The 16903-nt window shown below is 35.5% G+C and overlaps 2 protein-coding genes across 4 annotated transcripts in view; one reads left to right on the forward strand and one right to left on the reverse strand.

Moving 5' to 3' along the window:
• The window catches only part of LOC132945674 (zinc finger MYM-type protein 1-like), a 50922-nt gene extending 47054 nt beyond the window's left edge, over positions 1-3868 (reverse strand). The window contains exon 1 of the mRNA XM_061015439.1: positions 3823-3868. Coding sequence (XP_060871422.1) covers positions 3823-3868 — 46 coding nt within the window. The remainder of the gene's footprint in view (positions 1-3822) is intronic.
• The window catches only part of LOC132944876 (potassium voltage-gated channel subfamily KQT member 1), a 264923-nt gene that overhangs the window by 48589 nt on the left and 199431 nt on the right, over positions 1-16903 (forward strand). The gene's annotated exons all lie outside the window — the stretch shown is intronic.

Genomic DNA, 16903 nt, shown 5'->3' on the forward strand with positions numbered 1-16903 from the left:
AAATCATTAATAAGTAACAACCCGTAAACATTATATTATAAAAGTCCCTGTTTTATATTGCATATCTAAATTCAGTTGATATATAAATGTTTAATTTTATTTTTCCCTGACAAAGTCATTATTTGAACATGATATGTTTGATTTTATAATACAATTTTTGGACGTCAGGAACAAAATATGTCAAGACATTTCTAATAATTTATTAGCAATAACAACAAAAATGTATCTATATTAATCACTAGACATCTATTTATTTGGATTTATTGTATTTATAAGTGTGTAACATAAAGTATACAGTCATAATATGAAAGAAAAATAATAAAATATTTATTACCTCACAAAAAAAAAAATAATTTAGGTATATATTATATTTAAATTAAATGTTAAGTAACTTTGTCTTTATTTATAATAATTATGATAAAAACTAAAATGATAATAATTAAATCAAAGTCACTAAAAAGTACATAACATATTTAATATAATATTAGGCTATATTTGTTCAAATAAATATATTAAAATGTATAATGAATAATTGTTACATATCTTATATTATGATCAATTGATAAAGACAATCGATTAATCGATTTATTTTTGTACTGTGAAATAAAAAATGAAAATAAATTCAACACAAAAAAAAATTGTACACATGTATTACTTTAACTTCCAAGAATATGCATATTCCTTGTTATTATTGTCAGTGATCATAATATTATCATAATCTTCAATTTTTTTTTTCAAAATTTTGATTTTGATTTTCTATGAACAATTGACAAGTGTCGAACAATGCCGTTTATTTGAATGTCGAATAATTATTATTATCCCGCCGAGTCACTATGCGTGTCAAATTGCATTTTATTAAATTCGGTAACAAAATGTCGTATTCGAATTGCTGCACGGATAAGTCTTTAATAATATGTACGGCATGGCCGACATGCGTTTACTTCTTATTATACACCTACTGCATATTATAATACATATGTATAGTTTAAGAAAAAAAGTTTACGGTACACGCAAAGAGGGGTCTTATTTTTTTGTCACGTACAAGTTTTAAATTGTAATGCGTTTGGTGAGAGTCGACGTATTGTGCACCAGGTGAAAATATGTCAAGGAAATTCATGGCCAACAAAAGTCTATGTAATGTTTTATGGCGGTCTTTGGATCCGGGCCAACGTACGAAAAACCGATTGTCGCCGTACTATTCATTTCGATTTCGGTTTACAACACGCAAAGGCGTCTGCGGTAGGTACCCACCCCGTACGCTATCATTCTCGCACGGTTCGCACAAGTCCGCCGCGATAAATGTATAGAAGTTCCCGTACTTCCCAATGTCTCGCATAAATCTCCCGCAGGATGCAACAGTCTATACGAATGCCGAATAACCGTGGCTGCTGTAGAAATAATTAAAAACGTGTTGATTTTTTTCACGACAATAATAATATTGTATTGTAGGGATTAACTAGAGGGAGGTGAGTACGGAAGGATTCTGTCGGTGATTTTGATTTTAACGAAATCCACATCAAAGGATATAATATTATTATGGTAGTGTGTAATGCATTACCACATATAGGTATAGTAATCGTGTCCCCACATAGCATTTGGGAAATGATAATATTTTGTGAATATTTTAAAGTGCTTGAATAATGAATATTTGACTAGGTAATAATATTGTATAAATATTTTCTTCTCATAATAACGAAATATTGTACCATATGATTGCATACAAATGTTGACTTAACATTTTTATAAAGTTTCCGTAAACATATTTTTTGAAAATATGCTTGAAATATTTTCAAAAATATGAACTTCTTGGCCAAAGAATATAACTAAAATATTTACGCACGTTTTTAAAATATTTTAACAACCATATATTATTTTCCTGAAAATATTTTTACCACAGTTGGGAAATATTTTTATGCTGCGTGGGGTGTGATTAATAACAATATATTTTAATATGAGGTCGGTCCGTTTATACTAGGCATATTTTATTATAAAGTTAATTGCGACCGAATGACTTTAGAAAGGTGTGTTGAGTATAATCCTCAAGATTTCGTGCAATCTGTCCTTAAAACACACACACACACACACACACACAGATATTATACGAGCGCGTGCGTTTTTAGGGTGGTGGGTCGGTGGTGCAGGGTTATATGAGGTGGGCCATGATATGGTTTGTTGTAAACAAAATCCCATTAATAGCAATTTTTAATTGAGATAAAGGGTCAGTGAAGGTGTATAACGGTTGCAATGGACGAGTTGGGATAAAATGCTTGCCTTTGGACATTTTTAAGTTCACCACCGCATACCTATAAAATATAACACACATTACGCGCATGCAAATATAAACTGATGCACTCATTTATACTGTCCATTAAATTGTACGTGTCAAATCTGCTGTGGATTATATTATGTATTATTATTCATCATTAAATTATATTTAACCCACCTATAGGTACATGTATTCTTCATAATGTAGGTACGACTTAAATGTGTCTAACCTAACCTGTTTTATATAGGCATCTGTTACACAAAATATATGTAGGTATTATCTTGTGTTTTTCCGATTTTTGACATCGACCATTTGTTCATTTTTATTATAACTATTGATGACAATAAGTGTCCTGTTTTTGCACCATGATAATATATTATTTTCATTTGTATTCCTGAAATGATCTACACATGAATAACTAATGCGTTTGTAATAATTATTTTCTAGGTTCGGGATGGTTCAATGTTATTATGAAGTCCACATTAAATACGAACATAGTAGCTTCTTTATTAGATTATGAGTGTAGCGATGAATGTATTGATTTTGAAATTATGTGTGTGTGTTTTTTTTTTCTTGTTTTTGTCTTTTGACAGCAGTATGAGTACACGATTTAAAGTAGAAAAAATGCTCCAGTCTTCAATTTTTATGGTGAAATTTTAACAGCAATATATTTAAATAAGAGGTAATAGGCTGATCGCCTCCGCTCAAAATCGATTTTCGTATGAAACTTTTTATGATTGAATTCAAATTTAACACACCCATAATGGGTTACCTCCACAATGACGAGTTACACTCGAATGATCCTACTGTACAGCAGAGTGGTTACTTAATTTTCCTTTTTTTTATTTTGTATTTGTTAATTTTATTATCACGTACCATGACGACTAACCTTTTTTTTTACTGTGGTTAATGTGATCACTACTCAGTAGTATAACATTTGAACCTTATTTTGAACTTGGTGATCCGCAGCTATTGTTATTGTTTTGCTGGAACTATAATACCTGTAACCTTTGGAAAAGGACACGGCTGGCCATAAAAATTATTGATTATAAAACACATGATATTTTTCTAATGTGGGTAGGTAACAATTGTTGGCGTAATACGTAGGTCGATAATATTATACGGGGTTTATAGGATAGGGGAAAAAATAAACACATGCGTCTGGAATACAAATGGATTTATTTAAATAAATACTGGTACCTATATAAAGGGCTGAAAATACATTATATATATTATGTTCCACAGGGAATTGATAAAAAAAAAAAAACGTTTTTGGTCGTCGAATTTGTTAACCACAAATGATTAGAATAAGACCAAACTAGAATTTCCATTTTCTCAATACCAGATGAATACTTTTTATGTGTATTCATGTATGTCGTTCGGGATATGCAATGTAATTAACTGAATTAATATTTAACGGCAATGATCGCATTAGTTTTATCTGTGTACATTTGTTTGTGCAAATATTTATTAAGTTATAACTATCTTTGACTACAACTGATTACCCAAACTCAAGAGTGGTGGATCAATGACGCCTGCGTGGAAAATCAACTCACTAAGTACAACATTTTTTTGGTCGAATTTCTTGTCAATATGAGCCATGGGGGTAAAGGCGCAACTAGACCTCTAAAATGTGGGGCGTGCTATAATTGTAAATGCCTCACAGATCCGTGGCTCTTCGCTATTAATTATAACGAATTAATATTTAATATTATGACGTAAGTCATAGTTATGATCAACATTTTTAAAAATGTTTTAAAATAAATATTTTATAATTTTAATTAGACGTATACGTAAAAAAAACAAAGGGGTCCTAAATTTGAACTTGGGGGTGCTAAAGACCTTTTTAGACCCCCCCCTGATACGGAGCATCTGTTCGTGACGTCCAGTGTCGTAAATACCAATGCGTTGTGTATTGTTATGATTCGTTTATTATATAACCAATAAGTAATGTTTACAATGATCGGGGCAAGTTATCCCGGGCCGCGCGGCAGGCTTAAGGAAGCGGCCGCGACGGGCGGGTTCGGGCCTGAAGAGGCGCGAGCAAAACAATAGTCGGGACTTGCCTATACGTTTCGTAGAAGTAATACAATAATAGGGGAGAGTAGAAACCGTTCGTGCACGGACTCGAGCAAGTCGTGTGGGTTCGGTTCTTCCTCGCGGCGAAACTCGAATAAGCTCGCCGTAGGGGGGAACGAAGTACTACTTGTCGGCTTGCTGAATAGTCGATTGGCCAAGTTACGTCGCGAAGTCGGTTCCCGGCGTGTCTTGGTATTCGTCCAACGGTGTGACTGGACTCGATTGAACGGGTGGACTGTCAGTAATGGATCGCCGGAGTATAATTATATTATACGCTGCCGTCGGTGGGTCAATCAGGTCCCGGTGTGGCGGCTATCCGTTGTCGTCGATCGCTGGATGTACACGGTAGGCTTGGCGTCGTCGGTCCGTGAAGTGGCGCTTATTAGCCAGGTATGCCGGGTACTGTTGAGTCTCGGCGGTATCGGGCGATCACGTTAGATCGGTGCGTTCAGGGTGCGTCGTCGTGGACTGGTTAGGTCGGATCAGCTTCGCCGGTGTCGTTCAGGTCGGTGTTGCTGCTGCGTTGATAGTCTTCGGGTCTTCAGGTCTTCGGGTCTTCTATAGTGCTTGTTGACTTGTAGAAGATATGTTGAAGACTGGTGTGGTGGATTGTTTGACCTATTGCTATTGCTATTGCTATGGGTGACGGCCTGTGGCCTAATGGGAAGTACCAGACTTATGTCTTTGTCTTCCTGTATGATGTAATTCTCGGAGTTTTGGCTTGTTTATTTAGGTGTTATTTTTTGAAGTAGAAAGGTCTTGATTTACATATAGGGTCTTCTGGGTCTGGTACTCCTAATTTTTGAATGTGTGGGTAGAGGGATCTTGTGTTTTTATTAAACATTATCGTAGTGGCTTTCCTGGCATCTTCCTCTATTGACGGGATTTTAGTTATTGTGAGTAAGGATTTGTTTGACTGGTATGGTGGAATGGCTGTTATTGATCTTAGTCCTACGTTTTGCACGGCTTCGATCTTCTTCCAGTTTGACCTACTAATTTTAGGCCCCCATGCAGGTGCGGCGTAGAGGAGGATGGGCCTTATATATATTTTAAATAGAGATAGTCTTGCATTAATTGGGATATGGCTTTTGCTATTTAGCAGCGGATAGAGTGCCGCTCTTGATCGTTTGGCCTTGTTAATTATGTCCTCAACATGATTGTGGAGACTTAGGGACTTGTTTAATGTTACTCCTAAATATTTTGCATCTCTTGACCAGTTGATTTCCGTGTTGTGGATCGTAATTTTCTTTAATTTAGTTGTTGCTTTCGTTCCAAAGAGAATTGCAACTGTTTTGGAAACATTTAGTCGTAATCTCCACTGAGTGAGCCATCTCGTTGTTATGTTTATTTGCCGTTGTAGTCTTAGTATAGCGTAGGTAGCGTTTTTGTTGCTAGTGTGAAACATAGTGTCATCCGCAAACAGAGATGTTGATACCTGTGGTTCGGAAGGTAGGTCGTTGATGAACACGGTATACAATAGTGGGGATAAGCATGAACCCTGCGGAACGCCTGCTTCGATTTGCCTTGTTGTTGACTGGTGGTGGGATATCTTGATAAAGAATTGTCTATTGGTCAGGAATGATTTGATGAGTTTTACCAAGTTAATGGGTGTTCTCGTACCGAGGAGTTTGTGTATAAGACCGTTGTGCCATACCCTGTCGAATGCTTTTTCCATATCTAAGAATAGTGCTGCAGTACGCTGTTTTCGGCCTTGGCTGACAGATAGGTCGTCAATTAGTTTTGTTAGTTGTAGTGTGGTGGAGTGTCCTGTTCTGAAGGCATGTTGTTCTGGACGAGGTTCAATATATTTTTTCAGTCGGAACAAGATTAATTTTTCGAGAATTTTTGACATTGTATTGAGTAACGATATTGGACGATAGTTTTCTGGAGCCGAGTGGAGTTTTCCTGGTTTAGGAATCATAATTACAGCTGCGGTTTTCCAGTATTTCGGAAAGTATGAGTATCTTAGACATGCAGTGTATATTCTGGCAAGAGTTATAATTGATGAGCTGGGCAAGTTTTTAAGGGTGGTATTGGTTATTTGATCCATGCCTGGAGCTTTGGCTTTTGGTAGTTTCTTGATGATATCTAGGACTTCATTTGGAGTGATATAGTCGTTGTTTGGTGTTTGGTCGTCGTTGATTATTTGGATGGAGTGTTCCACTTCTTTGTTTGGAGGACCTGGATTATTTGAAAATTGAGTACTCATCGTGTCCGCAAAAAGTTCAGCTTTCAGTTTTTCGTCAAAGATACGTATTCCACTTGTTGTTTTCAGTGGAGCGCATGCCGGTTTTTTCCGTAGTAACCTGCGGTTTAGCTTATAAATTGATTTGTCTTCGAAATTTAAAGTCTGAGTAAAGGTATCCCATTCTTCTTGCCTGTGGGTCTGTAATAGTTTTTTAACATAGTTGATTTGTGCGTTGTACATTTTCTTGTATGTTGGGTCATGGGTTTGTTGCCACCGTTTCCTTAGGATGCGTTTAGTTTCTATTTCTAATAATATTTCCGGTGAGATGGGTGTCCTGTTTGGTTGATTTAATAAGGAGGAATTGTTTGAAAGAGCTTTTTGTATGGATTTTGTTAGTTTCTCGATATTGTCTTCAATCTCCTTTGGATTAGTGATGGCTTGGTGTTTGAGTGGGTGCATTGTCATTTCAGCCTTAAACTTCTTCCAGTTTATTCTACGATTTGCTAGAGGAGGTGTGTTTGTTTTAGGTGATTTGTTGATAGTAATTAGGATTGGGTTGTGATCTGAAGAGAGATCGTTGAAATTTGATATTGTCATATCTTGTTGCAGGTTTGTTAGTGTAATATCCAGTACATCAGGGTTGTGGTGTGGTATAAATGGAAAATGGGTTGGTGAATCTGGAGCGCAAATGGTGTATTGACCGTTCCTTTCCATATGGTCCAGTAGAATTTTCCCCGTCTGGTTTGTTCGTCTGCTGTGCCATGATGGGTGTTTTGCGTTTAAGTCGCCTGCTATAATAAAGGATTCGGTACCATTGGTTAGGGCATCGATGTCTTTGATTTCAATCTTATCTCCTGGACTTTTATATACTGCCGATACACGTACGGTTTTTGCGCCTATTGCCATGGCGATAGTGGTGGAGTCTAGTTTTGTTTTAATGATGATTTCTTCATGAATTATGTTATTTTTTACTAGTATTGCTGTGCCACCAGATGAGGGGCACTCAGGTTTGGGTGGACGGTCTGTTCGATATGTGTAGTAGTTTGGTAATTTGAGAGGGGCTGTTTTGTTTAGGCGGGTTTCCCCGAGTAGTATGATGTCAATTTTGTTTTTCCGAGTGAATTCTGCAAGTTCGTAAGTTTTGTTTGTTATACCATTGCAGTTCCATTGTAGTATTCTCAGTTCATCCATCTTGGTTTAGGGAAACTGAGTCTATTATTGACATTATTGTAGATAGGATGGTTTCCTTGGCAAAGTTGTCTACACAGTCTTGGATGGTAGAAAGGAGTTGTTTAATGATCTTTAGTATTTGGGTAGCGGATATCGTAGGTTCTTTTGCTGTAGTTGGGTTTAGTGTGTTTCTAATGTTATCTGGATTGTGACTTCCTGTTGTATTTTTGGTGACAGCTGAGTATGTTTTGTGAGACGCAGGTTGTTGGCTGGTGTTCAGGTCGTAGGTTTTTGATAGGATTTCAGTGGGTTTATTCTTCTTAAACGAGTTTTGTATTTGAGTGGATTTTTGTTTGACGATCTCTGTATATGAAGGACAGCCTCGGTAGTTGGCCGTGTGGTCTCCATTGCAGTTGCAGCAGGTGGCTTTTGTATCTTTATCTTTAGTGCATGCGCTACTAGCGTGATTGTTGCCACATTTAACACAGCGAGGTGTGTGGCCGCATTGTAGAGAAGAGTGTCCGAATCGCTGGCACGAAAAGCACTGTGCTGGGCCGGATGATCTGTACGGTTCTACTATGACTTTAACGTAAAATAGGTTGCTAATAGTGAAAATGTCTTTAACATTTGGTGAGCGTTTTAAGGATACCATATGTATTGGGATTCTTTTGTCGCCTTTTTGGAAAGCACGTATAAAATTAGGTTCAAATCCGATATCAAAAAGTTCTTTAGAGAGCTCGTCTTCGGTTACGTCGATAGGGATGCCTTTAATTGCTATTTTAAGAGACTTTTCTTGGGGAAGAGCGAAGGTGTGGTAGTCAATCTTGTTTTCGGTCAGGAATTTTTGAACTAGGCGGAATGAGGTTTCTTCGGGACAGTTTAGTTGGATTTGCCAAGGAATTGATGTGGTTTTTGCAGATACTTTGTCAAGGCCTTGTATTGAATACAAGTTTTTCGCAATTTTCCGCCATGGGTTTTCCTCGCATGTTTGAATAAGGATCGGTGGTATGCGGAGAGTTTTAATATCATTAGCAGAGTTGTTCGTAGGTTTGTTTTCACAAAGTTCGGGTGTTGGAGAGCGTGTAGTTGATGATTCGCTTGAGCTACTATGCCAGCTATCCACGGAGTTTACTGATTCAGATGAAGGTGTTGGCGATTTAGGTTGCGTTCGTTGAGGACCTCTTTTCGTCGATGGTGGGTTTGACGATCTCTTTTTCCTCTTGGTCATTGCGCGAGGGGGACCGATTTCGTGTTAGAATGATGTTTTGGGTTTGCCTTCGCTCCGGGGCGAGACCCGGCCACGTGACCTCTCAGGTACACTTGCCTCGTGGTCAGAGGGGGGGGACTAGTAAAAGTAGTACTTACGTAATATAGTGTCTGGGTTTGAAGTTGGTACAGCCGAAGCAGTGCCGTGTTCAACGCTGAGCGTCACTTGAGTTGGTGACTTAAGTTTAGTGATGTTAAGTGATAACATAGTGTTTTGTGATTGTTTGACCGGTGAACTGTCCCGGTATATATACTATTTGTTTCCCTTTGTTGTCCTGTGATTGGTCGAGGATGGTTGCTTTGATAAGCAATAACCACACCTCGACCCGTTGGTGTTCGCTTTGTTAATGTGGTTCTTGCTTGTTATTTCCGTGAAATTTTCCTGTTGGTAAACTACTTATTCTAATATGTCGCGTCTATTACTTGTGTCGCATTATGTTGCCATACTGTTGTGTTTGGTGGTCCTGAAAGGACCATTTTAATACAGTGACGGTTTATCCCGTTACACCCCTTGTTGCACCGATGCGCGGGGGCTCGATTGTCAACAAAAAAGTATTGGGCACGGTCGCTATAATTCCCCTAATAATTTCAATCATCGTTCAGTGACACGTGAGCATATAAAGTACCTATAGGAACACACCCTATCTTCGATTTGGTGCGTAAGACACATATCGCGAACAGGCAATATTATTTTCCTAATCTAAATACTGTCTGCTGTGACTATAGCTGTTGTTTAAATGCCTCGGGACGAGTGTCATCGATTGCGATCAGATGAGCAGTCGTACGATGACTGCGGCATGAACTCGGAAGTCCAAAATGATTATTATTTTATTGGCTACGCGAAAATCATTCGGTCGAAAACGAGTCGTCGGCAGTCGCACCGGGTCTGCCGGAAGCACAACGATCGACCTGATGTACGTCACTACAGTTGCTGCTATACGTAGAAATAATAGTATTATTTACCGACCAGTCTGATAGGTATACCTCCCTATGTATTGATATATTACTAATCGTCACTCACACATCTACGCAATTAACATCTATACTCTACGTTTTCTTTCTCTCCACTCGAAATTCGCGTTGCTCGAATATTTTCATATGAGAACTTGAAGCACGCTATATCGACATTTTATAATATTATAGTCTATATAAGAGCCGTATGCGTACCGGGCACAACCGACCTTGACGACTTGCGCGACAACATTGTTGTCATATTTCTTGCTCGGTAAAACCGTCGGAAACGCAATTGTTTGAACACATTCGGAGTAACGTGCCTTTTACGCCGTGTGTTCTGCGAGTTCGGATTTGCCACGGAGTCCAGCCACGTGTCTGTTATCCGTCACTAGCTCCTGTTTGACAATAGAATATTCCAGTTTTGATTGAATGCTGGATCAACGATTATCCGTGTCGTCATCTGGGTCCGATGGACGCTGTCGTATAGGCACCGAAATTTCTGTCGTTCGGAAGCACTGCAGCCATCGACCTGGTGTACGGTTTACGTCACTACAGTTGCTGCGACGTGCGTTTTAAATAATATTATTTATCAACCAGTCTAATATACCCAGGTATTATAATATCATTAATCTCCACTCACACATCTATATAAGCATTTAACCACTCAAAATTGTCTTTCTTTCCACTCGAAATTCGAGTTGCTCGAATATTTTCATATGAGAACTTTGAAGCACTATATCGACATTTTATAATATTATAGTCTATAAAAACCATATGCGTACGAGCGTCGGAAACGCAATATTCTTTGAACACATTCGAAGTAACGCGTGCGTTTTACGCCATGTGTCTTGCGAGTTCGGATTTTCCACGGAATCTTGCCACGTGTCTGTTCCGTCACCAGTTTGACAATAGAATATTCCAGTTTTGATTGAATGCTGGATAACTTCCAAAGAGTTAATGTAAATCAAGTGCATCGACGATTGTCCGTGTTGTCGTCTGGGTCCGATGAACGCAGCCGTATGAAGCAGACATTTCAGTCATTCGGGTGCGTGAGTCGATCTAGCCGCGTTAAATTCCACTGAAAAATCATCGTGTCAATCGGACTCCCACGCATTTATTTGCTAATACTTTTTAGAGAATTTCCCAGCTATCTATAGGTAAACCTGGCTGCACGCCTGATAATAGCCACAGACACAATACGAGCAACCTAATACCAACGTGTTTAGGCTATATTGACATTAGAAAGTGTCAACATTTATTACAGACAACAATGGTGTGTTAACTGTTTTTGGCGGAACTCTAATAGGTACTTATGCATACGTATGATTGTGAGAAAAATAGATTTTTGGTACTATTTGTTTTTATTTTTACACAGTTCTGAGATAGTTTGCAGTACCGTCATTGAGACATAATAATATAAAGACCGGGCTTAAATAGTTGGTGGAAAAGCTCGGCGATCCCATAAAAACAATTACGTCGTGACCTCGGAAGCCAGTCGACGTATTATCCCGGAAAACGGTAATCGAGAAATCGTGGTTTTCGTTGAACTTTTCAACGAGGAAACTGTAAATTACTGTAATATTACATTGTATTTTATTTTTAAGCTTATGCAACAATTGTACGCCCAATATTGTAACAAGCCATTAATAGACGGTTCCTTTGATAATCTATTTAAGGAGTTGGTGCCATTTTAGTTACTAAGGTAGTACCTCCAAGTTTAGAAATGTGCACCCCTAAAATATCAAAGCCTTTTTCTTTTATGTTATCATTGTTTTCCAGCAAATACTACTGATAATAATAATTTGTATGTTGTATATGGATCCATGAATTTATACCTTAGGTAGTAAAATATGTTCTCAGTTATATATATTATCACTGAGTGTATATTGTACAAATTTATTTATTTATTTGTTTTTGTATATACTACTTTGTATATTACATAGGCTACAATGAATCTACAGAAATCACTTTGAAATGATTAAGAAATTAACAAATATTATTGAATGTTCAGAGGGATATTAAAAATAGTTTAAAAATCCAACAAGTTTTAAACGTATATAATTTACATTTAAGAAATATTATGTTGCAGTAGTTAATAGTTATAAAAATTGTGTTTTTATAAGTAGTATTTGTTTATCGCTATTTTATGGAATGATAAATGGGGGTGGGGTCAAAGCCGAACCGGGTCCGTGAGCTTTTCACAATTCGTGAATCCTCAAAAATATTGGTTTAGTTGCAACTACGTACCATGGCTCTTTAAAAATGTACAATTTATAAAATATTTATACAGTCTTGAATTTTTCATGTTGGAATGAGAGCAACAGTTTTGAATTGGTTGGTTGAAAGGTTGACCGGTACTGTTTTTAATCACCACCTAGGTAATATTTTTCTATTTTCTCCACTCGGACTACAAAATATTTGTTTAAAACCTCAATCGTATAAATATCAGTTATTTTCCTTTCATAGTAAATTCGTATTTTTCTGTTAAAGTAAACACGTAGGTCGGTGTATCTTGTGCACATAATGCACGAATGACACTCGGTGATCTACCTAATCTGGTGAATTATTTAAATATATTGGACAACATCGTTTATTATTCAGCGGGAATTGCGATTGAAACTAGGAATGTTCAAGTGACATTTTCAATTATGGATTGTTATGCAACTCATTTATATTCATATTTGTACGTGAGCATATCTTGTTTAGATCGGGACGGATAGATAGGTAAATTAAATGTCATTCTATGAGAGTATTTTACTATTTTATCTGTTTGATTGCGCATTTCATTTATTTGCAAGTAACAAAAAGATAACTTACTAGTAAATCTATTCGATTTTACGCTCGTGAATAAGCTTTCGTTTTACATGCATATTTACATTAAAATATACATTTAATAATAGTAAATATAATATATTAATATCATAACACAAAGAGATAAGCTTCTACATTAAATACAAATCACTATTGTGAAGTTACCATATGATTATTAAATGTTAAGATCGTTTACCATAACGAGAGCTATAAAGTTGAAAATAAATTTGAAAAATAATAAGAAATTATCAGTTGATTTCGTTAGTTTTCTGTATATCTTTGCAAATATATTAAGTGAAATTCGAATGATTTTTACTTACTATATATTTATATACCCAAATACAAATGGAAAATGAATAAATAAACATAGACGTGCGCTTTTCATGAATATGAATGTAAAACGACTAACAAGTATGCCCTTAAAAATGTTTATATTTATTTATAAAACGAAAAGATTTGAATAAATCGATAGGCCAATAGTTAGTAGTCGCTTGTAACTGCTCTATATACACAGCCGAGATAATGACCTATATGCCCATTCACGTGCATATAGTACATAGTGTATAAATCAACAGTGAAATAATGTAATAGAATAGGTATTGTAATGTATCAAATATGAACGCATATATTATAATATTATCCATCGTATTGAATAGTTTCTTTTTGTTGTGAGATGGTGTGAACGTAAACGGCAAAATAACAATAATTTTGTATTATTTAACTATTTATTTAAAATTACTTTTATGGGTCGTTGGTCGTTAAAAACAATTATATTACTTACTCAATCATAATTTCAATAAAAATAAAAACCACTTTTATACCAAAACTCTTTTTCATACTTTTTTTTATAATTGTCTACGTATTTGAGATGTGTACTGCACAGTGTACACGTTATTACTTATTATACTACACATGTTGTACTTTTTAAGTAAGTCAAACAATATATTATAAAGTGTGTACAATACTTAGACGTACCTATTGGTGTTTAATTAGGTCATAGAAATAAGGCCTTTTATTTAAAATAAAAATGTTAATAATAAAAAAACAACCAATTATATTTTATCAACAATTCGTTTTGCATTATTGAATTTTCTAATTTTGACTCATCAAATTACCAACTAAGGTAAGGTATCAATCAATAGAGATCCAATTTATTGCTACCAGTTACCACATAGGTACTAAAAATTGAATATTTTTACCGCACCAAAATAATGATGACTGACAAAATAAAAATAAAAATTAACACTTATTATTGAAAAGTCATTAAATTCGTTGATCCGCTTGAAAAGTCCAATATATTGCAGACTTTTTTCCCGGTATTTCACCGTACTTACTTTCGTATTATTGACAATCGTATATCGCCCACTACCCATATTAAATTGATAGATTTCACATCGAACGCGGATCACGAAATTAATTTTCCGTCACTCCGAAAGGATTTTAAACTGTTAATAATACTACTGCAGCCAACAATAATAGTTGTCATCGGAGTTGGTTACCGAAAACACACCTCGCCGGGTCTCCGTTTCCCGAGTAAATCCAGTTTCATATCCTCTCACGTCACGCGACTGGCATTCAGTATAATATTTGGCATAATAACAATAAAACGCGCACAATATAGATACGTCTACGCGGCATAAATAATACGAATAACATACGATAAGTTTGTTAATTATTAATATACCGCGTCGAAAGTTTACACGTTGGATATTACCCATACATTATTACTATTATTATTTCAATAACGATAACATTATACACAATGCACATTGTAATATCACATGCTTTCCGAGTGAATAAAGTCGTTCCCCCCCCCCCCCCCCCCCCCGAGGGGATTACATGCGATCGGTAATAATCGCGCGGCGGCGCATTGGCGACGGATGACAGAAAGGTCTCGCGAGAGTATTACACGCGTAAATTCAACGCGATTTCTTTTACAGGCAAACACCGGTCACCTGGTCATTTGTTATTTATTTTTTGTTTGACGTCTTCACACACGACACACCACGTCATAGCCACATAGGTAAATGTTTGATATTGTTATATTATGACATCGCGTGTTTTTAAATTCTAAATATTTAGACAACGTGCATTTATTTTTATCGTATAAAGACCTAAGCCTAAACGAAAATGTACTGTAGTATTTTTGTACACCTTTTTTTTTTGTTGTTTTGAGCATATTTAATTTCAGATTGGTATAATTATTTTTAGATTCTGAGTGGAGCGAAAGAATGTATTGGTTTTACAATAATGTATGTTTTTTATTTTCTGTCTGTCAGCAACATTTTGGATAGTAGGCATGCTACGATTTTTGAGATCAGCATCTTTTCTGATAGAAAAGTGAACTTAGTTGATATTTTTGGGAGGTAAAACTTGAAAATTTTAAAATAAAATTTGGCGATTACGTGCAATCGGTAATAACCGCGTGGCGGCGTATTGGCGACAGATGCAGCTTTGTGTCTCGCGAGAATATTACACGCGTGAATTCGACGTAATATCTTTTACAGGCAAACCACACTGCAGGTCACCTGGTTATTTGTTATTTGTTATTTATTTTTTGTTTGGAAAAAACACGTCTTTGTATTAGTCGTAAGACTTTACACACCACATACGTAAAAGTTTGATATTGTTATATTATGACATCGTGTGTTTTTAAATTCTAAATATTTAGACAACGTTTATTTATTTTTATCGTAAAAAGACCTAAGCCTAAACGAAAATGTACTGTAGTATTTTTGTACACCTTTTTTTTTTTTGTTTTGAGCATATTTAATTTCAGATAGGTATAATAATTTTTAGATTCTGAGCAAAGCGAAAGAATTTATTGGCTCTACAATGATGTGTGTTTCTTTTTCTGTCTGTCAGCAACATTTTGGTTAGTAGGCATGCTTCGATTTTTGAGATCAGCATCTTTTCTGATAGAAAAGTGATCCTAGTTGGTACTTGTGGCAGGTCAAAATTGCAAATTTTAAAATAAAATTTGGTGATTACATGCAATCGGTCATAACCGCGTGGCGGCGTATTGGCGACAGATGCAGCTTTGTGCCTCGCGGGAGTATTACACGCGTAAATCCAACGCGATTTCTTTAACGGGCAAACACTGGTCACCTGGTTATTTTTACTTATTTTTTGTTTGAAAAAAACACGTCTTTGCATTGGTCGTAAGTCTTTACACAACACATAGGTAAAAGTTTGATATTGTTATATTATGACATCGTGTGTTTTTAAATTCCAAATATTTAGACAACGTTTATTTATTTTTATCGTAAAAAGACATAATAGCCTAAACGAAAATGTACGGTAGTATTTTTGTATACCTATTTAATGTTTTGAGCATATTTAATTTCAGATGGGTATAATTATTTTTATACTATATTATAAGGTTATATTGTTACTATACAGTATCATATTGATAGACCAATTACATAAGAGTGATTAGCCTTTGAGAATTTTTTTTTTACTTTCTAGATTTTTAATCAAGTAAATATGGTAAGTGAAATGAAAAAAGTCTGAATTTTGAAAACTTTAAGAATTTGTGTTAAATAGGAAAATAATAAAAATGTAACTCGGTAATAATGAGTAAGTGGGTAATTTAGCTAGTTTTAATATAAAATATTAACGAGAGAGACTTGATATCACATCCAAGCGGTATAACCACTTGAATCCATAAAAACGTCGGCGTGAACAGTCCCAAAATTTCTATTTTTTTTTTAACTTTTCTCCTAAACTACGATAGCTAGAAAGTTGGTTGATAACTCATTAAAAAGGGATTATCAAGTAGATACTAAATGTGGAATTAAAATTTTTTTTAAAAAGTTATTTAATTTCTCACAGATAAAAAAAGTTATTTTTCGCTAGATTTACATTTAGCGATGTAGATTTCCGAAACTGGAGAACAGATTATTTCCTAGGATTTATTTCCTAAGTCAAATTATTTTTGAAATGCTGTTGTCAATAATATTTGTCGATAAATGAAAATATAGATTTAAAATATTACGTACCTACTGATTTTTGTTGTTATTTAAAATCGAAACAATAGTTTATGGCATTGTAAAAACCATATAGGTACAATCATATACAATATACATATTTACATATTTTATTTTATTATCATTTTTTAATAGGTATATATTTAAAAAATTAGCTTTCCATATTTTACAAACTTAACA

Source organism: Metopolophium dirhodum, chromosome 5, assembly GCF_019925205.1.
Source record: "Metopolophium dirhodum isolate CAU chromosome 5, ASM1992520v1, whole genome shotgun sequence".
NCBI classification, from domain to species: Eukaryota; Metazoa; Arthropoda; class Insecta; order Hemiptera; family Aphididae; genus Metopolophium; species Metopolophium dirhodum.